Raw genomic sequence first — 27,149 nt, 5'->3', positions numbered from 1 at the left:
GTTTCAAGTCCCCAGAGTCTGAATGGTGGTGTTTGAATACATTTCCAGATCAGATATCATTGGCTCTTCCCACTACCCGGGACTATCTGGACAACAAAGATGCATACATCAGGATGCTCTTTATTGATTACAACTCAGCATTTAACACCATCATCCCCTCAAAACTAATCAATAAAGTCCAAAACCTGGGCCTCAATATCTCCTTCTGCAATTGGCTCCTGGATGTCCTCACTTGTAGACCGCAGTCAGTTCGGATTGACAAAACCAGTTGGCTGAATTACAGCCTGGTCTGGGAACACCAATGCCTTTGAGAGGAAATCCTGCAAAGGGTAGTGGACTCAGCCCTACTGAGCACATCTGCACGAAACGATGGTGTAGAAAAGCAGCACCCGTCATCAAAGAACCTCAGCACCCAGGCCCCGCTCTCCTCTCACTGCTGCCGTCATGTAGAAGGTACAAAAGCCTGCGGACTCGCACCACCAGGTTCAATAAACACGTATAAAATCCTGGAGAAGCTCAGGAGGAGCTTGTTTGCCACCGGGTTCAAGAACAGTTACAACCCTCAACCACCCGGCTCTTGAACAAAAGGGGATAAGTACACTTCTCGTGTTCCCACAACCGATGGCTCACTTTAAGGACTCTTTATCCTGTGATTTCATGCTCATTATTTATTGCTATTTATTTATATTTGCATTTGCACAGTGCATGATCCTGCTTCCAGTTACTGTTCTATAGATTTCTTGAGTATGCCCGCAGGAAAAAGAATCTCAGAGTTGTATGTGGTGACGTGTATGAACTCTGATAATAAGTTTTACTTGGAACTCGAGATACCGCAGTCCTTACTTCAGAGCCCCTCACCAGGACAGGACACTGGCTGCTGAGTGGGAGTGTGAGAGTTTCCGAAAGACTTTGTGAATATTCAAATCTCCTCATTCATGGCCCTGCATCATAATTGGTCCCTCACGGCATCTGGGATGTTTCCAGCTGTCTGGGAGTTCCCTGAAGGGGGGAAGATTGTTCTATTGGACCAGCATGAAAGTGCGGTGGTTAATGCAGTGCTGTTACAGAGCCATGAACCGGGGTTCGACTCCCGGTGCCGTCGGTAACGAGTTCGTACATTTTCCCCATGACCACATGTGGTTCCTCCAAGTACTCTGGTTTCCTCCCACAGATCGAAGATGTAGCCATTAGTAGGCGAATTAGTCGTTGTGATTTGTCCTGCGATGGGGTTTGGATTAAATCGGTGGGGTGCCGGGCGGCGCGAATTAAATTGGGGTGCTGGGCGGTGTGGATTAAATTGAGGTGCTGGGCGGCGTGGATTAAATTGGCGGGGTGCTGGGCGGCGTGGCTGGTTGGGCCGGAAGGGACAGAGAAATGGCTGTGTTTATTTTGACCTTTCAAGGTCTTGTCTCCATAAATTCGAGCTCATCCGTCACCCCACCCCCCCCCGACTGAAATCCTGGGATCAACCCCCGCCCTGGGTCAAGCAGACCCCAATGACTTGGTGCCAAATCCAGAGCAGTGGAGATTTCAGGCGCTGTGGCCTCAGGCGGGTCCGCTCCCCTCCCAGTCACCGATGGAGATTCGTGCTGAGGTTGGTTTGGGACCCTTTCCTCGTGGTACTCTGAAGTCGTCTGTCATCGACCACGGTCGGTCCGTGTGGCGCAAGGTCCTCTGTCCTGGGACAGAGGAGAGAGCAGCACGTCAGTGTCTCACACACTCTTCGGCAGCTCTTACACACACATCGTGTTTCTTGTACATGTGTGCACACACAGACACGGTGCGTGTGTGTCTCTCTCACACACACACGGACTCACTGGTGAGCGATCCCCTGAAACATCGTTTTTCACACACGTGTACACACAGTCTCACACACTCACACCCTCTCACACACACACCCGCTCACGCACACACAAGCATACACACAGTCTCTCACACTCACAAGCATAAACACACTCTCTCTCACTCACACACACACACGGACTCACTGGTGAGCGCTCCCCTGAAACATCTTGTTTTTCTACACACGTGTACACACCGTCTCACACACTCACACCATCTCACACACACACACTCACACCCGCTCACGCACACACAAGCATACACACAGTCTCTCTCTCACACACACACACTCTCTCACTCACACGCAGACTCACTGGTGAGGGATCTCCTGAAACTCTGCGTTCACCACTGAGGAGCTCGCTGACACCCTCTGCCGTCTCCTTGGAACGGGGCTGACTACTCAAGCCCGCGGCCAGCTCCTCTGCTGCCCGACACCGTTCGATATGCGTCACTCGGAACCTGCAGAAGGAAACAGTGAGATCGGCAGAAAATCCCAGTTCAGTCCATGAGCGGCCTGCAGAGAGTCCCAGCTCACCCAGTGATGGGCCAGGATTTATTCTCATTTTAGTCACAGGGCCTATGAGAAAATCCCAGCTCAGTCTGTGGGACCAGCAGAGAATCACATCTCAGTGACGGACCAGCAGAGAATTCCAGCTCAGTCACTGAGAGACCAACACAGAATTCCAGCTCATCGCAGCAGATGTTCCTCGCACAGGCATAGCTAAATCAGAAAAACCAGCACAGAATCCCTACTCATCCACAGGGATCAGCAGGATATTCCAGTTCAGTCACAGGACTGGACCCAGGGTTGAGATTTTTGATTGGAGAAAGGCTAACTTCAAGGAGATGCGAAAGGATTTAGAAGGAGTGGATTGGGATAATTTGTTTTATGGGAAGGATGTAATAGAGAAATGGAGGTCATTTAAAGGTGAAATTTTGAGAGTACAGAATCTTTATGTTCCTGTTAGGTTGAAAGGAAAGGTTAAAAGTTTGAGAGAGCCATGGTTTTCAAGGGATATTGGAAACTTGGTTCGGAAAAAGAGAGATATCTACAATAAATATAGGAATCATGGAGTAAATGAGGTGCTCGAGGAATATAAAGAATATAAAAAGAATCTTGAGAAAGAAATTAGAAAAGCTAAAAGAAGATATGAGGTTGCTTTGGTAAGTAAGGTGAAAATAAATCCCAAGGGTTTCTACAGTTATATTAATAGCAAAAGGATAGTGAGGGATAAAATTGGGTCCCTTAGGGAATCAGAGTGGATGGCTATGTGCGGAGCCAAAAGAGATGGGGAAGATTTTGAACAATTTCTTTTCTTCGGTATTCATTAAGGAGAAGGATATTGAATTGTGTAAAATAAAGGAAACAAGAAGGGTAGTTATGGAAACTATGATGATTAAAGAAGAGGAAGTACTGCCGCTTTTAAGGAATATAAAAGTGGATAAGTCTCTGGGTCCTGACAGGATATTCCCTAGGACCTTGAGGGAAGTTAGTGTAGAAATAGCAGGGGCTCTGACAGAAATATTTCAAATGTCATTAGAAATGGGGACGGTACCAGAGGATTGGCCTATTGCTCATGTGGTCCCATTGTTTAAAAAGGGTTCTAAGAGTAAACCTAGCAATTATCGGCCTGTAAGTTTGACATCAGTGGTGGGTAAATTAATGGAAAGTATTCTTAGAGATGGTATATATAATTATCTGGATAGACAGAGTATGATTCGGAACAGTCAACATGGATTTGTGCGTGGAAGGTCATGTTTGACAAATCTTATTGAATTTTTTGATGAGGTTACTAGGAAAATTGACGAGGGTAAAGCAGTGGATGTTGTCTATATGGACTACAGTAAGGCCTTTGACAAGGTTAGTTAGGAAGGTTCAATTGTTAGGTATTAATATTGAAGTAATAAAATGGATTCAATAGTGGCTGGTTGGGAGACGCCAGAGAGTAGTGGTGGATAACTGTTTGTCAGATTGGAGGCCGGTGTCTAGTGGTGTGCCTCAGGGATCTGTACTGGGTTCAATGTTGTTTGTCATATATATTAATGATCTGGATGATGGGGTGGTAAATTGGATGAGTAAGTATGCAGATGATACTAAGATAGGTGGCGTTGTGGATAATGAAGTAGGTTTTCAAAGCTTGCAGAGAGATTTAGGCCAGTTAGAAGAGTGGGCTGAAAGATGGCAGATGGAGTTTAATGCTGATAAATGTGAGGTGCTCTATTTTAGTAGGACTAATCAAAATAGGACATACATGGTAAATGGTAGGGCATTGAGGAATGCAGTTGAACAGAGGGATCTAGGAATAGTGGTGCATAGTTCCCTGAAGGTGGAATCTCATGTGGATAGGGTGGTGAAGAAAGCTTTTGGTATGCTGGCCTTTATAAATCAGAACATTGAGTATAGGAGTTGGGATATAATGTTAAAATTGTACAAGGCATTGGTGAGGCCAAATTTGGAGTATTGTGTACAGTTCTGGTCACCGAATTATAGGAAAGATGTCAACAAAATAGAGAGAGTACAGAGGAGATTTACTAGAATGTTACCTGGGTTTCAGCACCTAAGTTACAGAGAAAGGTTGAACAAGTGAGGTCTTTATTCTTTGGAGCTTGGAAGGTTGAGGGGGGACTTGATAGAGATATTTAAAATTATGAGTGGGATAGATAGAGTTGACATGGATGAGCTTTTTCCATTGAAAGTAGGGGAGATTCAAACAAGAGGACACGAGTTGAGAGTTAAGGGGCAAAAGTTTAGGGGTAACACGAAGGGGAATTTCTTTACTCAGAGAGTGGTAGCTGTGTGGAACGAGCTTCCAATGGAAGTGGTGGAGGCAGGTTCGATTTTGTCATTTAAAAACAAAATTGGATAGATATATGGACAGGAAAGGAATGGAGGGTTATGGGCTGAGTGCAGGTAGATGGGACTAGGTGAGAGTAAGCATTCAGCACGGACTAGAAGGGCTGAGATGGCCTGTTTCCGTGCTGTAATTGTTACATGGTTATATGGTTTATATGGCCATTGGAAAATCCCAACTTGTTCTGCAAGGCGCCAGCAGAAAATCCCAGTTCAGTCAGTGATGTACCAGCAGCAAATTGCATCTGTGGATTGCAGAATATCCCAGCTCAGTCACGAGGATCAGCAGAAAATCCCAGCTCAGTCATGGGGACCAGCAGAAAATCCCAGCTCAGTCACGGGAACCAGCAGAAAATCCCAGCTCAGTCACGGGGACCAACAGAAAATCCCACTCACTCTGCGAGGAATGAGCAGTGAATGCGAGCTGAGTGAGAGAAGTGTGTGGGAGCTTTAGGGAGAGACCCCCGGGAGTTCTGAGGGGTATCAGGTTCAAAGCGCCTCTCCCCTGGGCCAGGTCCTGAATGCAAGCCAGTGTGACCTCTCCTTAGAGCATTGGCTGATTGGTAGGAGGCGGCGAGTGACTAGTGGTGTTCTGCAGGGGACGGTGTTGGGACCGCTTCTTTTTATGCTGTATATAAATGAATTAGATGATGGAATAGATGGCTTTGCTGCCAAGTTTACAGATGATACGAAGATTAGTAGAGGGGTAGGAAGTGTTGAGGAAACAGGTAGGATGCAGAAGGACTTAGACAAATTAGGAGAATGGGCAAGAAAGTGGCAAATGAAATACAGTGTTGGAAAATGCATGGTCATGCACTTTGGTAGTAGAAACAAATGTGTGGACTATTTTCTAAACGGGGAAAATAAATCCGGGAATCTGAGCTGCAAAGCGACTTGGGAGTCCTTGTGCAGAACAAACTGAAAATTAACTTGCAGGTTGAGTTGGTGGCGAGGAAGGCAAATGCCATGTTAGCATTATTTCAAGAAGTCTAGAATACAAGAGCAAGGATGTGATGCTGAGGCTTTATAAGGTACTGGTGAGGCCTCACTTTGAGTATTATGCACAGTTTTAGGCCCCTCATCTGAGAAAAGATGTGCTGGCATTGGAGAGGGTTCAGAGGAGGTTCACAAGGATGATTCCAGGAATGAAGGGGTTATCATATGAGGAACGTTTGATGGCTCTGGGTTTGTACTCGTTGGAATTCAGAAGGATGGCGGGGGGATCTCATTGAAACCTTTCAAATGTTGAAAAGCCCTAGACAGAGTAGATGTGGAAAGGTTGTTCCCATGGTGAGGGAGTCTAGGACAAGAGTGCACAGCCTCAGGATAGAGGGGGCGTCCTTTTAAAACAGAGATGCAGAGACATTTCTTTAGCCAGAGGGTGGTGAATTTGCGAAATTTATTACCACAGGCAGCTGTGGAGGCCAGGTTCTTAGGTGTATTTTAGGCAGAGATTGATAAGTACTTGATCGGACACGGGGAAAAGGCTTGGAATTGGAATATAGGAGTGGAAAAAAGGATCAGCTATGCTTGAATGACAGAGCAGACACGATGGGCCAAATGGCCTAATTCTGCTGCTATGTCTGATGGTGTCAGGCCGGAGGACTCCGGGAGGCTGCCTGGCCTTGTGGGGCAGGTGGGAATGGGGAGGGTACTACCTGCCCACAGAAACGACAGTGACTTCTACCCTGGGGCCACGTCTTTTAGCACCGGGCAGCCGACTGCGAGCATTAATTGTAGCTGGCTTCTTCGGTTGAGCGCAGTGCAGACACACTGAACGATTCTCTCCTGAGGTGTCTGAGTGCACAGTGTGGAGGTGAGGCCTCTGATCATCGGACTGCCCTCCAAATTCTTCGGGGAAGAACAGCCTGTAAATGGAAACACAAACCTCAAGGTCAGACACAGAGTGAATCTCCCTCCGCACTGTTCCATCACACACTCCCGGGGTCAGACACAGAGTGAAACTCCCTCCACACTGTCACCTCACAAACTCCCGGGGTCAGACACAGAGTGAATCTCCCTCCGCACTGTCCCATCACACACTCCCGGGGTCAGACACAGAGTGAAACTCCCTCCACACTGTCCCATCACACACTCCCGGGATCAGACACAGAGTGAAACTCCCTCCACACTGTCCCATCACACACTCCCGGGGTCAAACACAGAGTGAAGCTCCCTCCACACTGTCCCATCACACACTCCCGGGGTCAAACACAGAGTGAAGCTCCCTCCACACTGTCCCATCACACACTCCCGGGGTCAGACAGAGTGAAGCTCCCTCCACACTGTCCCATCACACACTCCCGGGGTCAGACACAGAGTGAATCTCCCTCCGCACTGTCCCATCACACACTCCCGGAGTCAGACACAGTGAAACTCCCTCCACACCGTCCCATCACACACTCCCGGGGTCAGACACAGAGTGAAGCTCCCTCCACACTGTCCCATCACACACTCCCGGGGTCAGACACAGAGTGAAACTCCCTCCACACTGTCCCATCACACACTCCCGGGATCAGACACAGAGTGAAGCTCCCTCCACACTGTCTCATCACACACTCCTGGGGTCAGACACAGAGTGAAACTCCCTCCACACTGTCCCATCACACACTCCCGGGGTCAAACACAGAGTGAAGCTCCCTCCACACTGTCCCATCACACACTCCCGGGGTCAAACACAGAGTGAAGCTCCCTCCACACTGTCCCATCACACACTCCCGGGGTCAGACACAGAGTGAAGCTCCCTCCACACCGTCCCATCACACACTCCCGGGGTCAGACACAGAGTGAAGCTCCCTCTACACTGTCCCATCACACACTCCCGGGGTCAGACACAGAGTGAAGCTCCCTCCACACCGTCCCATCACACACTCCCGGGTCAGACACAGAGTGAAACTCCCTCCACACCGTCCCATCACAAACTCCCGGGGTCAGACACAGAGTGAATCTCCCTCCGCACTGTCCCATCACACACTCCCGGAGTCAGACACAGTGAAACTCCCTCCACACTGTCCCATCACACACACCCGGGGTCAGACACAGAGTGAAACCTCCTCCGCACTGTCCCATCACACACTCGCGGGGTCAAACACAGAGTGAAGCTCCCTCCACACTATCCCATCACACACTCCCGGAGTCAGACACAGTGAAACTCCCTCCACACTGTCCCATCACACACTCCCGGGATCAGACACAGAGTGAAGCTCCCTCCACACTGTCCCATCACACACTCCCGGGGTCAGACACAGAGTGAAGCTCCCTCCACACTGTCCCATCACACACTCGCGGGGTCAGACACAGAGTGAAACTCCCTCCGCACTGTCCCATCACACACTCCCGGGATCAGACACAGAGTGAAGCTCCCTCCACACTGTCCCATCACACACTCGCGGGGTCAGACACAGAGTGAAACTCCCTCCACAGTGTCCCATCACACACTCCCGGGGTCAGACACAGAGTGAAGCTCCCTCCACACTGTCCCATCACACACTCGCGGGATCAGACACAGAGTGAAGCTCCCTCCACACTGTCCCATCACACACTCGCGGGGTCAGACACAGAGTGAAACTCCCTCCACAGTGTCCCATCACACACTCCCGGGGTCAGACACAGAGTGAAACTCCCTCCGCACTGTCCCATCACACACTCCCGGGGTCAGACACAGAGTGAAACTCCCTCCACACTGTCCCATCACACACTCCCGGGGTCAGACAGAGTGAAGCTCCCTCCACACTGTCCCATCACACACTCCCGGGGTCAGACACACAGTCGAAATAGGCTGAGAAGGACACGTGGTCATCCACAACAACACAGGAAGACCCCGGTTGAATCGATTACTCGCACCACTGGACCGGGACTTCTGAGGTGGGCAGAGTGGAAGTGTCCCAGTGCCACGGCTTTTACACCTTTAGAAACTCTCTCGCCGAGGTTTCAACTTGGGGAGGAAATTGATCAGTCACAAAGGTGGCTGGGGTGGTTGCAAAGGTGGAGAAGCTGGAAACGCGAGAGGAAGAAGTGGTGTCACAGGTGCATCAGGTGGTGACAGAGGTGGATCAGGAGGTGACACAGGTGGATCAGGTGGTGATACAGGTGGATCAGGTGGTGATACAGGTGGATCAGGAGGTGACACAGGTGGATCAGGTGGTGATACAGGTGCATCAGGAGGTGTCACAGGTGGATCAGGAGGTGTCACAGGTGGATCAGGAGGTGATACAGGTGGATCAGGTGGTGATACAGGTGGATCAGGAGGTGACACAGGTGGATCAGGAGGTGATATAGGTGGATCAGGAGGTGACACAGGTGGATCAGGAGGTGATACAGGTGGATCAGGTGGTGATACAGGTGGATCAGGTAGTGACAGAGGTGGATCAGGAGGTGATACAGGTGGATCAGGTGGTGTCACAGGTGGATCAGGAGGTGATACAGGTGGATCAGGAGGTGACATAGGTGGATCAGGAGGTGATACAGGTGGATCAGGATGTGATACAGGTGGATCAGGTGGTGATACAGGTGGATCAGGATGTGATACAGGTGGATCAGGAGGTGTCACAGGTGGATCAGGTGGTGATACAGGTGGATCAGGTGGTGATACAGGTGGATGATGTCGTGATGAAGAAGTGCAGCACATTTACCTCCTTTGGTCTGGACAGAGATTATCAGTGATGGGACATTATATTGCTGCTTTTAAATCGCTGATCAGACTGTACTGGACTACTGTGTGCAATTCTGATCCCTGCAGAATGGATATGTGGAAACAGTACTGAGGAGATTCACTGGCGCTGGACTAGAAGACAATAAGACATAGGAGCAGAATTTGGTCATTCACCAAATCTGCTCTGCCAATCCATCAAGGTTGATTCATTATTCCCCTCAACCCCATTCTTCTGCCTTCTCCCCGTAACCTTTGACATCTTGACTGATCAAGAACCTATCTGCCTTTTCTTTAAATTACCCAATGACTTGGCCTCCACATGCATTTGTGGCAATGAATTCCACAGATTCAACACCCTCTGGCTAAAGAAATTCATCCTTATCTCTGTTCTAAACGGACGTCCCTCTATTCTGAAGCTGTGCCCTCTGGTCTCAGACTCTCCCACTACAGGAAACGTCCTCTGCAGATCCACTCCGTCTCGGTCTTTCAACATTCAATAGGGGTCAACGATTCGTGAGAACTTTACTTATGGGGAGTGATTGGACAGGCTGGGACTGCTTTCTCTGGAGCCAGGGAGGCTGGGGGACGGGCTGAAGGAGAGGGATAAAGTTTACAGAGGCATGGGTAGGTAGTTGGTCAGTATCTTCCTCCACTGGTCGGGTGGGGGTCAGAAATAACGAAGTGTTGGTTAACTTTGACTGAGGTGAGAGGAAGAAGGTTTAAGGGGGATCTGAAGGATGAGTATTTTACACATTTTTATCTGGAACTTGCTGCCAGAGGAGTGTATGAGTGTCCTGAGAAGGGTAGATCACAGTTGCAGGAGGTGAGTAGCTGGGTGGACTGTCAGGAGAAATGGAAATGTGAATAGGCAGTTGGTGCTGAGCACCCCTGTGGCTGTTCTCCTCAATAATAGGTATACCGTTTTGGATCCTGTTGTGAGGGTTGAACTCCTAGGAGACAGCCACAAACACTGAGCTACTGGCATGAGCATAGGTCCATGGTGCAGAAGGGAAAGAGGGAGACAAAGGGACTCGGTAGCCAGAGAAACAGACTGGAGATTCTGTGGACGTGAACGGGACACCCGAATGCTATGCTGCCTCCCAGGTGCCAGGGTCACGGTCACTTCAGATCGCTTCCACTGCATTTTGGAGAGGGAAGGAGAGCAGCCAGATGTCTTGGTACATGTTGCTACCAATGTCGTAGGAAGGAAAAGCAAAGAGGTCCTGAAGAGAGCATTTAGAGAGCTAGGTAGAAAGCTGAGAAGCAGGACATCCAGGGTAGTAATTTCTGGATTACGCGTCAGTGAGGGTAGAAACAGAATAATTTGGAAGATTAATGTGTGACTGAGAAGCTGGTGCAAGGGCCAGGGCTTCAGGTTCTTGGATCATTGGGATCTCTTGGGGGGCGGGGGGGTTATGACCTGTACAAAAGTGACGGGTTGCATCTGAACCTGAGGGAGACCAATATTCTCACGGGCAGCTTTCTCTTAGAGCTGTTGGGGACGGATAGGAAGGTAGGGAGAGGGGGGTGGCAAGGCTCTGCTGGTAAAGAATGGCATCAAATCTATAAAGGATGTGACAATGTTGAATGCTTGTGGGTTGAGTTAAGAACCTGCAAGGGTAAAAGGACCCTGATGGCAGTTATATACAGGCCTCCCAACAGTAGCTTTCTCTTGCCTCTAACTTTGTTCTCACTGAAATCTGTGAACTATCGACATGCTTTAGTGTCTCCCACTCCGCACTGGGGCTATATCCGAATGTAGTGACAGCAAGTAAAGAAAACAATAAACGCCAGGCCAAACAGGGCTATTGACTAAAACTCTCAAATGGAAAATGAAGCCTACACTGCGGCTGAAAGGGTTAACTAAATATAAAATGAATACTACTCATCATCAGAGTCAGTTGACTGGACAGTCCAATTTCTCAGGCAAGCAGGCAGCAAAACGTCGCTGGGCTTTGCTCAAGTCTCGACAAATACCACGACGCAATGACTGGGGTTAAATACCGTCACCGTGAAATAATAATTAGCTGCACATGCATATTCACGAGCCCAATTGCCGGATCTGTGGTTGTGACGGAGCCAATGGCCAGGAAGGCAGTACTGCAACGTTTCACGAAGAGGGAAGGGCGAGACAAAGTCATGGTTGTCCACTGCACCCACTGAAGACCCAGTCCTGACAGCTGCTCATACCACTGAACCTGGACTTCTGAGCTCGGGAGAGTGGAACTGCCCCAGTGCAACACTTTTAAAAACTCTCCCACACAGGCTTCCTGTCATTGTCAGATACGACAGATAGCTGACGGATACTGACAGAGGGGGCAGTGCAGTGTTCGGAGACTCTTAGACACTGAAATAGGCAAGGATACGACCTAAAGTGGGAAAATTAGGGGCCATAATCTCAATGTGTTTGGAGGAAAGTATAGGGGGATGTCAGAGGTAGGTATTTACACAGAGAGTGGTGGGTGTGTGGAACACCCTGCCAGGGTGGTGGTAGAGGTAGGTACATTCGGGACATTTAAAAGACTCTTAGATAGGCACATGGATGATGGTAAATGGAGGGCTGTGCGGGAGGGAAGGGATAGATTGATAACATTTAGCGGTTAACAACACTTTACAGTGCCAGTGACCTGGGTTCAATTCCAGTGCTGTCTGTAAGGAGTTTGTACGTTCTCCCTGTGTCCTCCGGAAGGTCTGGTTTCCTCCCTCAGTCCAAAGACCCACAGTACAGATTAGGGTTAGTGAGTCACTATATTTGCACCGGAAGCAGGGAAGCACCTGGGGGCTGCCCCCAGCACAATACTCGGACTGTGTTGCACATTGACACAAACAATGCATCTCACTGTCTGTTTTTTGATGTTTCGATTGTACACATGATAAACAAAGCTTTAAACTTTAAATCTTCAACATTCTTCCTTGAATGAGATGACCAGAACTGAACGCAATGCTCCACGTCATAAACTCCGTAAAGACAGGAGACTCTGCAGAAGCTGGAAATCCATAAACACACACAAAATGCCGGAGCAACTCAGCAGGTCAGAAAACATCTTTGGAAATTAATAATGGTTGACATTTTGGGCCGGGACCCTTCAAAAGGACTGAAATGTGATCTATCCAGGGTTTTATAGACCCGTACCTTCACCCAGTTGGTGAAATGTGATCTACCCAGGGTTTTATAGACCCGTACCTTCACCCAGTTGGTGAAATGTGATCTACCCAGGGTTTTATAGACCCGTACCTTCACCCAGTTGGTGAAATGTGATCTACCCAGGGTTTTATAGACCCGTACCTTCACCCAGTTGGTGAAATGTGATCTACTCAGGGTTTTATAGACCCGTACCTTCACCCAGTTGGTGAAGTGTGATCTACGCAGGGTTTTATAGACCCGTACCTTCACTCAATTGGTGAAATGTGATCTACCCAGGGTTTTATAGACCCGTACCTTCACCCAGTTGGTGAAATGTGATCTACCCAGGGTTTTATAGACCCGTACCTTCACCCAGTTGGTGAAATGTGATCTACCCAAGGTTTTATAGACCCGTACCTTCACCCAGTTGGTGAAATGTGATCTACCCAGGGTTTTATAGACCCATACCTTCACCCAGTTGGTGTGCTCTTTCATTGATTCTATTTCGGATTAATTGTATATGCCTGCAAGAAAATGATTCTCAGGGTTGTATATGCTGACATATGTACTTGGATGATAAATTCACTTTGAACTTTGAACTCAGTCTCCCGACTAATGAAGACAAACACACCACACCCCTTCTTAACCATCCTGTCAACTTACACGGCACTTTGTGGTGTGTAAGGACGTGGATCTCTGTCCTGCCATTCTGCTGAGCCTCCTGCTGTTAACCCTGGACTCTGCCCTGTCGGCAGAGGGCTCTGATGCCCGCTCACCTGTGTTCCAGGGCTCTCGTCTGTTCATATTCCTTCAGCATCTTGTTCAGTGCCTCTGCATTGGCTGTGGAACAGCACAAAGAAGGGGTCACCATGACTACACACAAATGTCAGTACCTCAGGGGAGAAGCAAGGCCTGCCGTTGTAACTGGGGCAGTGTCTCCCAGCCCATCCAGGTCCTCGTCACCAAGTTTCTGGTGAATTCTGGGGAAAGGTTTCTGGGAAATGTTGGGAGCGGCCTGAATACAGGCCCTTTGGCCCATTCAGTCCACGCCAGCCATCGTGTCCACCCAGCTAATCCCGATTCCCTGTTTGGCCCCATCCACCTGTCCAAGAGCTCCCTAGGGCAGCACGACGGTGTCGTGATCAGCTCCATGCTTTACAGGGCAGGTGACCCGGGTATCAGGGCGCATATCAGACCACGAGTAAACGACGCTGGAGAGGTAGTAATGGGGGAAGGGGGACAAAGAAATGGCGGACGAACTGAATAAATATTTTGCATCAGTCTTCACAGTGGAAGACACTAGCAGTATGCTAGAAGTTTGAGAGCATCAGAGGTCATAAGTGTGTGAAGTTAGCACAACTAGAGAGAAGTTTCTCAGGAAACTGAAAGGTCTGAAGGTAGGTAAGTCATCTGGAACAGATGGTGTACACCCCAGGATTCCGAAAGAGTTGGCTGAAAATATTGTGGAGGCAACAGTAATGATCTTTCAAGAATCACTAGATTCTGGAATGGTTCCAGAAGACTGGAAAATTGCAATTGTCATTCCGCTCTTCCAAGTGGGGAGAGAAGTAGAAGAAAGGAAACTATAGGCCAGTTAGTCTGACCTCAATGGTTGGAAAGATGTTGGAGTCAATTTCAAAGGATGAGGTTTCAGGGTACTTGAAGGCACATGATAAAATAGGCTGTAGTTAGCATGGTTTCCTCAAGGGAAATTCTAGCCCGACAAATCTGTTAGAATTACTTGAAGAAATAACAAGCAGGATAGTCAAAGGAGAATCAGTTGATATTGTGTACTTGGATTTTCAGAAGGCCTTTGACAAGGTGTCACACATGAGGCTGCTTAACAAGCTATGAGCCCATGGTATTAGAGGAAAGATTCTAGCATAGATAAAGCAGTGGCCGATTGGCAGGAGGCATGGAGTGGGACTGAAGGGAGACTTTTCTCGTTGGTTACCAGTGACTAGTGGTTCCACAGGGGTCGGTGTTGGGACCGATCATTTTTATGTCCATATGTCAATGATTTGGATGATGGAATTGACGGCTTTGTTGCAAAGTTTGCAGATGATATTAAGATAGGTGGAGCAGCAGGTTGTTTTGAGGAAATAAGCAGGCTACAGAGGGACTAGGAGAATGGGGAAAGAAAAGGCTGATGGAATACAGTGTCATGCACTTTGGTGGAAGAAATAAAAGGGTTGACTAATTTCTAAATAGAAAGAAAGTACAAAAACCTAAGACACCAGGGGATTTGGGATTCCACATGCAGGATTCCCTAAAGGGTTAATCTGCAGGTTGAATCTGTGGTGAGGAAGGCAAATGCAATGTTAGCATTTATTTCGAGAGGACTAGAATATAAAAGCAAGGATGTTGTGTTGAAACTTTATAAAGCTCTGGTGAGGCCTCACTTAGAGTATTGTGATCAGTTTTAGGCCCCTTATCTTAGAAAGGATGTGCTCAAACTGGAGAGGGTTCAAAGGAGATTCACGAAGTTGATTCCAGGATTGAATGGCTTGTCACGTGAAGAGCAGTTGATGGCTCTGGGCCTGTATTCGCTGGAATTCAGAAGAATTAGGGGTGACCTGATTGAAATCTATTGAATGGTGAAAGGCCTTGATAGGGTGGATGTGGAGAGGATGTTTCCCATGTTGGGAGAGTCTATGACCAGAGGACAGAGCCTCAGAATAGAGGGACTTCCTTTTAGAACAGAGATGAAGAGGAATTTCTTTAGCCAGAGAGTGGTGTATCTGTGAAATGTGTTGCCACGGGCAGCCATTTAAGTCAGGTCTGTATGTATAATTAAGGCAGAGATTGATAGATTTTTGATTGGTCAGGGCATGAAGGGATATGGGGAGAAGGCAGGAGACTGGGGCTGAGAGGAAAGTTGGATCAGCCATGATGAAATGGCGGAGCAGACTCGATGGGCCAAATGCCCTAATTTTGCTCCTGTATCTTATGGTCTTATTTACTCAGCAGCCTCTGGGTGAAAAAATTGCTCTTCAGGTCTCTTCTAAATCCTTCTTGTCTCACCCTGGGTCTAAATTGGGGGGGGGGGCAGGTGAGCTGTAAAATCGGGGGTTCAGATCCCCCCGCTGTCTGTAAGGGGTTTGTATGTTCTCCTCAGACCGTGTGGATTTCCTCCCAGAGCTCCAGTTTGCTCCCACATTCCAGGATCACACAGGTTAGGGTTGGGGTCAGTCAGCTGTGGGCATGTTGTGTTGGTGTCAGAAGTGTGGCGACACTTGCACACACACACAAATGATACATTTCACTGTATCAATGTACACGTGAGGAATAAAGCTAGTCTTCAATTGTTGGGGTAGCTTCTTGGAACCTGCTGTCTGCTCCAGTGGAGACCATTCCAGAGGGTCACCATGTCCGGATGTGTGGAGTCTGGGCACGCTCTCTTCTCACTGCTGCCATCAGGAAGGAGATACAGGAGCCTCAGGACTCACACCACCAGGTTCAGGAACATTTATTACCCCTCAACCATCAGGTTCTTGAACCAGAGGGGAAAAGCTTATGAGGTGTTGGCTTTCATAAGTCGAGGGATAGACGAGGGATAGAGTTTAAGAGTCGCGAGGTAATGATGCAGCTCTATAAAACTCTGGTTAGGCCACACTTGGAGTACTGTGTCCAGTTTTGGTCGCCTCACTATAGGAAGGATGTGGAAGCATTGGAAAGAGTACAGAGGAGATTTACCAGGATGCTGCCTGGTTTAGAGAGTATGCATTATGATCAGAGATTAAGGGAGCTAGGGCTTTACTCTTTGGAGAGAAGGAGGATGAGGGGAGACATGATAGAGGTGTACAAGATAATAAGAGGAATAGATAGAGTGGACAGCCAGCTCCTCTTCCCCAGGGCACCACTGCTCAATACAAGAGGACATGGCTTTAAGGTAAGGAGTGGGAAGTTCAAGGGGGATATTAGAGGAAGGTTTTTTACTCAGAGAGTGGTTGGTGTGTGGAATGCACTGCCTGAGTCAGTGGTGGAGGCAGATATACTAGTGAAGTTTAAGAGACTACTAGACAGGTATATGGAGGAATTTAAGGTGGGGGGTTATATGGGAGGTAGGGTTTGAGGGTCGGCACAACATTGTGGGCCGAAGGGCCTGTACTGTGCTGTACTATTCTATGTTCTATATAAAACTTCAACTTCACTTACCCCATCACTGAACTGTACTCACTTTCAAGGACTCTTCATCTCATGTTCTCGATATTTATTGCTTATTTATTTATTATTAAATATTTTTCATTTTGTATTTGCACAGATGCTTGTCTTATTGGTAGTCAGTCTGGTCTTGTTCTGTGCAGTTTTTTATTGACGTTTCTTTCCATTTACTGCGAACGCCCACAGGAAAGTGAACCTCAAGGTTGTGTGTGGTGATGTACTTTGACAGTAAATTTTCTTTGAACTTTGATTTGTTGGGGTTCTGACTGGAAGCAAGCCAGCTGGAGTGTGGAGGAAGCTGTGTGAATTGGAAGGGCTCCAGAGAGCCTGTCAGCAGAGAAGGGGGCCGTTCAGCTCAGTAATTTTACGTGTTGCACTGTACTAACTCCACCATGGACAGTCCCAAGCCCAGCTGTGGAAGGAGGAGGGTTGGATCTGGGGCTCACGACCCCATCCCGTAAAACCCAGAGCTACAGAGACGCCAAAGACCTCACCCCTGAGAGAGGACGGATGTAGCAAGAAGATGAACTACACCTGGAGACAACATGAAAGACTGACCCGGGACAGAGGACTGTGGAGAGTTGCTGTCGGCGGCCTGAGTCCCTGTAGGCGGATGGACTTAAGAAGAAGACTATAGTGCTGCTGCAAACTACACATTTCACGTCATGTAAGAACTTGATACCAAACCAGATCCTGGTTCCAGAGCTGAGAAACAACAGCACTACCCGATGTTCCATCTCCTTCGGCAAACGCACATCGTCAGTCTCCATCCAGAGTTACAATCTCACTAATCACCCTCCTGTCCTTGGAGTCTGCGGTGGGATAGTGTAGAGACAGCCTTGCCCTGTCTCGGACCATGGACAATCCCAAGCCTGGCTGCTAAAGGAAAAGCGATGGACTTTGGGCTAGCAACCCCATCCCTTAAAAACTCAGAGCTACAGAAACACCAACAGAAGCCCCAAACACCTCGTTCCTGGGAGAGCAAAGGTCTTCAAAGATGGGCTACCCGGGGACAACTAGAAAGACTGGCCCAGGACACTGTGGCGAGCTGCTATTGGTAGCCTGTGCTCCAGCAGGGGTGATGGACTTCATTCAGTAAGTAACCAATAATTCCCCTGTCCTTGGATGGTTTGATGTGTCGAGGCACCTTTAGATTAGAAACCCACCTCCACCCCTACAATGGAGCTCACCTTTGTTGTCTAAGATGCATTGCACAATTTGCCCCACTGTGTCCTGGTTTGAATCTTGGACATCTGTCAAGAAAAGTAAGCACAGAGTGAAGAGATTGAAAACGTCCACGGCCCCTTGCACCACCTTGGGACATTGAACACACCACAGTGGGTCAGGAAGGCAGCAGCCATTTTATACACAGCTTGCTCTTACAAGCAGGGACAAACATCTCAATAACCTGTTTCGTTTGTTGGTCATGAGGTGAAGGTGTCCTTGGGAGAACAGCTTCGTCTCCCCCGTCCCCCCCCGAGAGATGAGATGGACTTCATTCTAACATCTCAGACTGCTCCACTGACACTACCCACTGCAAAGCATCCTGGAAACAGTCTGACCCATGGAATCTCCTGCTCTGTGATTGAGAATCAGCCCAAAGGAAGGAAGGCACTGGAATGGCAGAGGCCATTCAGCCCTTGAGCTTGTTCTAGCCCTCTATGAGATGGCAGATTCACCAATTCCCTTAACCCCTTCTGTCCCATCATGCTCAACACTTTCTATCAGAAATATCAATTAATCTCAAATTTAAACACAGAACAGAGAACCATAAGACATAGTTGCAGAATTAGCCCATTCAATCTATTGAGTCTGCTCTGCCATTCCATCATGGCTGATTTATTTATTATCCCCCTCAGCACCATTCTCCTGCCTTATCCCCGTAACCTTTGCTCCCCATAACCTATCAGCCTGCATTTTCAATACACCCAATGACTTGGCCTCCACAGCCATCTCTGGCAATGAATTCCACAGACTCACCACCCTCTGGCTAAAGAAATTCCTCCTCAACTCTGTTCTAAATGGAAATCCCTTGATTCTGAGGCTGTGCCCTCCGGCCTAGCTTCCCCCACCCCTCCATAGGAACATCCTCCCCATATCCTCTCCAACCAGGCCTTGATTGTTTGATCGTGTTATGTGTTTCCACCCTGGGGAAACTGCAGGTAATGTCCAGAGTTGCTGGACTGAGGTAGCTACATGGACTGGTGGTTCTGCTCCTTCACATCCAGAGCCAAGGAACCTGCGGGCTGCCCCCACACCTCCTCAGGTTGTGTTGGTTGTCAGCACAAACGATGCATTTTACTCTGTATTCCAAGGGACAAGGGATAAATAACCCTGAATGTGAATCTGAAGGAGCAGATTAATCGAAGAACATTACAGAACAACGCAGGCCCTTTGGTCCACCGTGTTGAGCTAAATGAATCCACCATGGACAGTCCCAAGCCCTCTGTGAAAGGAAGGTTGGGCATGGGGCTAGAAATCCCACCCCATAAAAACCCACAGCTGCAGAGACATCAACAGAAGCTCCAAAGACCTCATCCCTGGGAGAGGAAGGTTCTCTGATGGGCTACTCCTTGAAAGCCTGAGAGACTTTAGGTAGAGCTCCTAAAGATAGCGGAGTCAAGGGATATGGGGAGAAGGCAGGAACAGGGTACTGATTGTGGATGATCAGCCATGATCACGGTGAATGGTGGTGCTGGCTCGAAGGGCCAAATGGCCTACTCCTACACCTATTGTCTATTGACTGAGCCAGGACAGAGGACTCTGGCAAGCTGCTGTAGGCATCCTGTGCCCCAGCAGGGATGAAGCTCGTTTTCACTAGAAACAAGAACACCAGCTTCTCCTTCCACTATGACACCGTCATTCACTGTCTGGCACAATTCCTTATTTCGGTTCACTGTGTCATGACTGTCCACCATTTGGCTCATTGAGTCTGTTCCACCATTCCATAAAGCCTGCCTTATTATCCTCTCAACCACATCTCTGTTCTAAAGGGACATCCCTCCAATCTGAGGCTGTGCCCTCTGGTCCTAGACTCCCACACTCTGGGAAACCTGCTCTCCACATCCACTTTATCAAGGCCTTCGATAAATTTCAATGAGATCCCCCACCCCCCCACCCCGCCATTCTTCTAAACTCCATTGAGTACAGGCACAGACCATTAAAAACACCTCAGATGTTAACCCTTTCATTCCCAGGATCATTCATCCCGTATCCATACGGCCCCCAACCCATTCTCTCCATCCGAATGCGGCTACTGTATCTGTGCATTGGCCACTGACCCTCGGCTGCAGCACCTGCTTCGGCCTCTGGCTCCAGCCCCTGGGAAGTCCGGCAGCGGTAGCCCCTCTCCTGCAGTATGTGACACAGCAGAATGCCCAACAGGCCCATCACGAAGAAGACCAGGATCACCAGGAAGGTGGTGTATAGATTCTGAGGCCGCAAAGTTTCTTCAGTCCCGTCGTTCTCCATCCCGCGCATTTGTCTGAAAATGGAAAAAACACGTCTTTCATCAATGATTAGTTGATGGTGTGGCCGATGGATGTGAAACCCTACCTGGTGGGGAGCACCCAACACTGGTTATTCATGGGCGCTGCAAAACACACGTTCACAAAATCATGGCATGTATTCAAACATGGTAATGAGAGGGCACAGGTTTAAGGTGCTTGGAAGCAGGTACAGAGGAGATGTGAGGGAGTGGTGAAAGTGTGGAATGGGATGCTGGTGACGGCGGTGGAGGCGGATACGATCGGGTCTTTGAAGAGACGCTTGGATCGGTACATGGAGCTTAGAAAAATAGAGGGTGACAATAATATGGAGGTATCAATGGAAGTGTACCAGTTCACAGAAATGGAGGGAGTTCAGGTGGAAAAACTTGATAAGATATTTTATTACACCCTCTCAGAAATCCTATTATGATAGTAACCTCCCTGTTTGCTGGAGAAATTGTGGAAATCAAAATGCAAACCATTATCATATTTTCTGGGAATGCCCTGTTATCAAAGGCTATTGGAATGGGATACATAATGCCCTACAAGATATCTTTAAATGTGAAATACCCTTAGAAAGTAAGACCATATATTTTGGGTATATACCTCAAGAATGGTTGAAAGGAGATAAATATTTAATGAATATACTGCTGGTGGCTGGTAAAAAGACCCTTACCAGGAAATGGTTATCACAGGAGAGCCCAACTTTAAATGTATGGATGGAAATTACAATGGACATTTACAAAATGGAGAAGATAACAGCATCTGTTAATCATAAGTTGGAACAATTTTATTCATACTGGAAAAAATGGTTTCACTATATAACACTTCATAGGCCTGATTTTATTCTCACAAGTCAATGAATATGTTGTAAAAAAAAATCACTCCCCACTTTGTACATAGTTTTCTTCTTTCGATTGTTGTTTCTTTCCTCACCTTTCTGTATGCCTCAGATAAATATTATGTGGAGATTTGTGACAAATATGATTATATGATATATATGTACAGTATCTGAAATACATCTTATGGAAATGTTTGATGATGAACTTCAATAAAAAGTAAACTACAAAAAAAATGAAAAATAGAGGGTGAGGGTAACCCTAGGTAATTTCTAAAGTAAGTAGATGTTCAGCACAGTATTGTCGGCCAAAGAGCCTGTATTGTGCTGTAGGCTTTCTATGTTTCTAACTTTCGCATACCCTACCCAACAGAGCCGGAAACACAATATAGGTGTTTGTTTCTCTGTGGACGAGGGAAACATTTGTATCCAAATGGAGGAGAAATAAAGTGGTGTCCTGCTTGTGATTGATTTTAGCATCAAACTCAGAGCAAGGTGAATTTGATACCATCCCAGGTGACCTTGGACACCCATCCACTCAAACATCTGCAATGGGAGCCTGACTCAGCAGGCAACAGCACGTTCCTAAACCAGATCTTACAAACAACGTGTCAAAGCCTTCCTCACCATCCCTGGGAGGGCGGGTTCACCACAGGCAAGGGGCTCTGAGTCTCAGAGTGGAACAGTACAGAAACAGGCTATTCAGCCCATCATACCTGTGCTAACCCTTTTGCCCATCTACCCTAATCCATCTCCCTGCATCAGCACCATATCCCTCTGTGTCTTGCCTGTGTCTAAATGTTTTTAAACACAGTTGCTGTACACTCAGTCGCCACTTTATTCGATACTCCTGTACACCAGCTCGTTAATGCAAATATCTAATCAGCCAATCACGTGGCAGCAACTCAATGCATAAAATCATGCAGACGCGGTCAAGAGATTCAATTGTTATTCAGACCAAACATCAAAATGGGGACGAAATGTGATCTAAGTGACCTTGGCTGTAGAATGATTGCTGGTGTCAGACAGGGTGACTTGAGTACCTCAGAAACTGCTGAGTACTCAAGAGTTTCTAGAATTTATAGAGAATGGTATGTGGGTGGCAGTTCTGTGGGTGAAAACTGCCTCGGTGATGAGAGAGGTCAGAGGAGAATAGCCAGACTGGTTCAAACTGTCAGGAAGACGACAGTGACAACAGTAACTCAGCAACCATGCGTTATGACAATGACAGGCAGAACAGCATCTCTGAATGCACAACGCATCAAGCCTCGATGGTAGCAATGAGAAGAGGGCAGACCCCACAGGCCCTGTACTGTGCTGTAATGTTCTACTGTTTGTTCTCGCACAGTGAGGCCATCACGTTGTCCCTGATCAGTGGTGGCACTGCCTATTCTCTCCTGTGTCCCCCGCTACCCCCATTGTCCCATCAGGAACACCCATTCCTTTGAACAACGAGTCACCATCACTGCCAAAGTTCAAAGATTAAACTTCATAGTAAAGTATAATCAAAGTACATATGCAAGCCTGAGATTCATTTTGTTGTGGGCATTCTGTTCATCATGATACTGTCACCATCCCTCATGCCAATCCACCCCTAGCCTTACCTGTGAGCTTCCACCCATTAGGAAACAACCCCTACCCCCCAGGTTCCCTTACCTTGCCTGCCTCCGTCTGGAGGCTTGGTCACCATCAGGCTTCCCAACCCCTTCAAACTGAATTTCACCCTCCTGAGTTGTACGAACAATCTCCCTACGAGGAAATCTGTTCCCTTCTCCAGCCTCATGACTTTGCCCTCTTTGTAAAGTCAAAGTAATTTTATTATCAAAGTACGTATATGTCATCACATATTGGAGGCCTCCAATCTGATGGCATGAACATTGATTTCTCTTTCTGGTTAAAAAAAATTCCTTTCCCTTTCCCTCTCTTTTATTCCCACTCTGGCCTCTTGCCTCTTCTCCTCATGGATTCCCTGACTGGCAGACCACAGCTTGTGCGGCTTCAGAGAGGTGTGCCAGACATGGCCATGGCTATAAGCAGCACTGAGGCCCCACAGGGGACTGAACACAGAACATAGAATAGTACAGCACAGTACAGGCCCTTCAGCCCACAATGTTGTGCCGACCCTCAAACCCTGCCTCCCATATAAGCCCCCACCTTAAATTCCTCCATATACCTGTCTAATAGTCTCTTAAACTTCACTGTGTATCTGCCTCCACCACTGACTCAGGCAGTGCATTCCACGCACCAACCACTCTCTGAGTAAAAAACCTTCCTTTAATATCCCCCTTGAACTTCCCACCCCTTACCTTAAAGCCATGTCCTCTTGTATTGAGCAGTGGTGCCCTGGGGAAGAGGCGCTGGCTGTCCACTCTATCTATTCCTCTTATTATCTTGTACACCTCTATCATGTCTCCTCTCATCCTCCTCTCCAAAGAGAAAAGCCCTAGCTCCCTTAATCTCTGATCATGTGTTAGCTTCCTTCCTGTTCACCCTGTATACCTCAGAGTTCAGACACAATATTGAGTCTTGTCATCTGCAGAAATTCTCTGATGACTCAGCAACAGTTGGGTGTATAAAGGAAGGTCGGTCGGGAGCCCTGGTGGGGGATTTTGTCAAATGGTGCAAGCTGAATCATCTGCAGCTCAACATCAGTGAGACAAAGGAGATGGAGATGAACTGCAGGTACTACTCCCGGTTGCTATTGATGGTGGGGACGTGGATGTGGTGAGGACCTAGAAGTACCCCAGGTGTACCTGGATGACAGACTGGAGTGGAGCACCAACACAGAGGCTGTGTACAAGAACGGCCAGAGTCACCTCTACTACCTGAGGAGTGTGGAGCATGCAAGCCCCTCCTTCACATGTTCTACCAGCCTGTTTGTTGCCAGTACAGTCTTCTATATGGTGGTGGTGTTGAGGGAATGGCATCACCCATGGGTGATGCCAACAGGCTCAATAAATTGACTAGAAAGGCTGGCTCTGTTATAGGAGTCAAACTGGGGGTTGAGGTGGAACAAAGGGCCCTACGGAAAATCCTGGCAATTCTGGACAATGTTTCTCATCCTCTGCATGCTACCTTGGCTGAACAGGGGAGCACTTCTAGTAATCGACTAAGACAAATACGCTGCTCCAAAGAGCGCCGTATGCCAGGGAACTGATGACCCCCTCCTGTTAGACTGTTTGTGGTAACTTATTTTTTATTCTTTCTTACTTCTCTTCTAATATTTGTACATTCGTAATGCTACTGTGACACTGTAATTTCCTGTGGGATCAATAAAGTATCCATCACCTCCCCCAGTTGCCCCTCCTTCTTCCCTTTCTCCCATGGTCCACTCTCCTCTCCAAACAGATTCCTTCTTCTCTGGTCCTTTACCTTTCCCACCCACCTTGCTTCACCTGTCACCCTCTAGCTGGACCTCCTTCCTCCCCCCAAACTGTTTATTCTGGGGTCTCCCCCTTCCTTTCCAGTCCTGAGGTAGGGTCTCGGCCCGAAACATTGCCTCTTTATTCATTGCCGTGAATGCTGCCTGACCTGCTGAATTCCTCCAGCATTTGTGTGTTTTGCTCTGGATTTCCAGTATCTCTTGTGTTTCTCTAATCCCTGAGATGCATACACAGGAGAATTTATAGAGTCATAGACAGGTACAGCACACAAATGGGCCTTTCAGCCCGTCTACTCTGTTCCAAACCATTTGAATTGCCTAGTCCCATGTAAAATTATACATAATCAAAGGCTGAAAGACAACCCAGTGTAAAAGAGGACACATCGTGTAAATAAATACAAATAAACGGCCTCTCCCAAGACAGCAGGGCCTGGGTCAGCGCGGTAGCACAGAGACGAGGGTAACGCTTTATAGCCCCGGCGATCGGGGTTCAGAGTCTGTAAGGAGTCTGAGTGTTCTCCCCGTGACCGCGTGGCTTTCCTCCGGGACCCCGGTTCCCCGCACAGTCCGGTCCAAAGGCGTGCTGTCAATTCACCACATGGGTGTAATTGGCTGACGCGGGCTGATTGAGCCAGAAGGCACCTTTGTGTACAGTAAAATAAATACAAATAAATTAAAACACAGGAACAGAATTAGGCCATTCGGCCAATCGAGCCTGTTCCACCATTCCGTCATGACTGATTTATTATCCCTCTCAACCCCATTCTCCTGCCTTCTCCCGGAAACTTTTGACTCCCTGACTAGTAAAGAGCCCATCAATCTCCGCTTTAAGTATACCCAAGCAGAACCAGCAGGTCAGGCAGCATCCATAGAGATGACGGCTGCATCTCGGAAAATAAATAATATCGGGACTGCCAAGGAAGGGGCGACTGGGCCTCCACAGCGTCTGTGGCGATGAATTCCACAGATTCACCACCTTTTGGCTGAAGAAATGCCCCCTCATCTCTGTCCTAAATCGACTTCCCTCTGTTCTGAAGCTGTCCTGGTCCTGTCCGATAGTATCAACGGCCCACGGGCAAATACGGCGAGCTGTCCCGTGGCAGAAAGCGGTTTCGGCGGCTGAGCCCGATCCGGGGGGAGCCTCGGAACTCTAAACCCAGTCTCTGGGATCTCTCACCTTGGGCGCACGGTTACGGAGTGTAGCTGTGGTCCGTGTCCGTGTCCGTGTCCGTGGTGCGGAGAACAGAACGAGAGAGAGAGTGCGCACGCTTCCCCTCATCTGAGCGCAGAGAAATCTCTCAGGACATATCTCCGCAAGCGACCTCCGGGTAACCGAGGGACAAGTTAAACCTCGCACAGACGGCAAATCTTCACCGCAGCGTACATAGTGAGCGGGTATGCCGGGAGATAGCTCTCCCACAGCAGCAACCTGGAGGTGATGTGACTTTGACTTCGCATCCATCTCTCTTTGACGTCAATGGGTCATCGGTTCCTCCTCTGGGAGTTCATGCCATCCAGTCCATCACGGGTAAAGGCCCACTGCCCATTGAGTCAAATCCATCACGGAGTACCACGCCACCCAGGCCGTGTTCTCTTCCCGCTGTTGCCATCAGTACGGTACAGGAGCTCCAGGATCCGCACCGCCAGGTTCAACAACAGTTATGACCCTTCAACCGGGCTCTTGACCCACAAAGGATAGCTTCACTCACCCCGCCACTGAACTGTTCCCGCAACCTCCAGACTCCTTTCATCTCGTGTTCGCCACACCGAGTATTGTTATTTTCATTCCTTTTGTACTTGCAGTTTGTTGTGTGTTGTACACTGGTTGTTTTGTCTGTTTCTGTCGTGTGCGGTCTTTCACTGATTCTGTTGTGTTTCTTGTATTTACTGTGAATGCCCACAGGAAAATGAATCTCAGGGTTGTATGTGGTGACGTGCATGTACTTTGATAATAAATTTACGTTGAACTTTGTAAAAAAAAATCTCCTTTGAACTCCCCCCCCCCAACCTTGGGGTGTCACAGTACCATAGTGGTTAGCACAACACCTCACACAACCAGCGACCGGGTTCAGTTCCTGCCACTGCCTGTAAGGAGTTTGTACCTTCTCTGCCTGTAAGGAATTTGTACCTTCTCTGCCTGTAAGGAGTTTGTATTCTCTGCCTGTAAGGAGTTTGTACGTTCTCTGCTTGTAAGGAGTTTGTACCTTCTCTGCCTGTAAGGAGTTTGTACGTTCTCTGCTTGTAAGGAGTTTACCTTCTCTGCCTGTAAGGAGTTTGTATTCTCTGCTTGTAAGGAGTTTACCTTCTCTGCCTGTAAGGAGTTTATATTCTCTGCCTGTAAGGAGTTTATATTCTCTGCCTGTAAGGAGTTTATATTCTCTGCCTGTAAGGAGTTTGTACGTTCTCTGCTTGTAAGGAGTTTGTACCTTCTCTGCCTGTAAGGAGTTTGTACGTTCTCTGCTTGTAAGGAGTTTGTACCTTCTCTGCCTGTAAGGAGTTTGTACCTTCTCTGCCTGTAAGGAGTTTACATTCTCTGCCTGTAAGGAATTTGTACCTTCTCTGCCTGTAAGGAGTTTGTACCTTCTCTGCCTGTAAGGAGTTTATGTTCTCTGCCTGTAAGGAATTTGTACCTTCTCTGCCTGTAAGGAGTTTACATTCTCTGCCTGTAAGGAATTTACGTTCTCTGCCTGTAAGAAATTTGTACCTTCTCTGCCTGCAAGGAGTTTACGTTCTCTGCCTGTAAGGAGTTTATATTCTCTGCCTGCAAGGAATTTGTACGTTCTCTGCCTGTAAGGAGTTTACCTTCTCT

At 48.0% G+C, this 27,149-nt stretch overlaps 1 protein-coding gene across 1 annotated transcript; it reads right to left on the bottom strand.

Moving 5' to 3' along the window:
* Positions 1–1,529: 1,529 nt before the first annotated feature.
* Positions 1,530–25,811, bottom strand: LOC134348846 (RELT-like protein 2). The gene is made up of 7 exons (XM_063052627.1): positions 25,518–25,811; positions 19,914–20,116; positions 17,823–17,885; positions 13,245–13,308; positions 6,352–6,561; positions 2,157–2,301; positions 1,530–1,679 (listed from the first exon to the last, which is right to left on the bottom strand). Exons 2-7 carry the CDS (start codon positions 20,110–20,112, stop codon positions 1,638–1,640), a joined length of 723 nt encoding a protein of 240 aa, XP_062908697.1. The 5' UTR covers positions 20,113–20,116; positions 25,518–25,811; the 3' UTR covers positions 1,530–1,637.
* Between the last annotated feature and the right edge of the window lie 1,338 nt (positions 25,812–27,149).

Source organism: Mobula hypostoma, chromosome 7, assembly GCF_963921235.1.
Source record: "Mobula hypostoma chromosome 7, sMobHyp1.1, whole genome shotgun sequence".
NCBI lineage: Eukaryota > Metazoa > Chordata > Chondrichthyes > Myliobatiformes > Myliobatidae > Mobula > Mobula hypostoma.
This window is presented reverse-complemented; position numbering and strand designations above follow the sequence as displayed.

Bases quoted from the DNA above. Each gene is read 5' to 3' on its own strand.
- LOC134348846 (XM_063052627.1), bottom strand. From the start codon at position 20,112: ATGCGCGGGATGGAGAACGACGGGACTGAAGAAACTTTGCGGCCTCAG. The intron at 17,886-19,913 runs GTCAGTGGCCAA...TTTTCTTGACAG, and splicing joins AGCAGGTGCTGCAGCCGAGG to ATGTCCAAGATTCAAACCAG. The intron at 13,309-17,822 runs GTGAGCTCCATT...GCTGTTCCACAG, and splicing joins ATGCATCTTAGACAACAAAG to CCAATGCAGAGGCACTGAAC.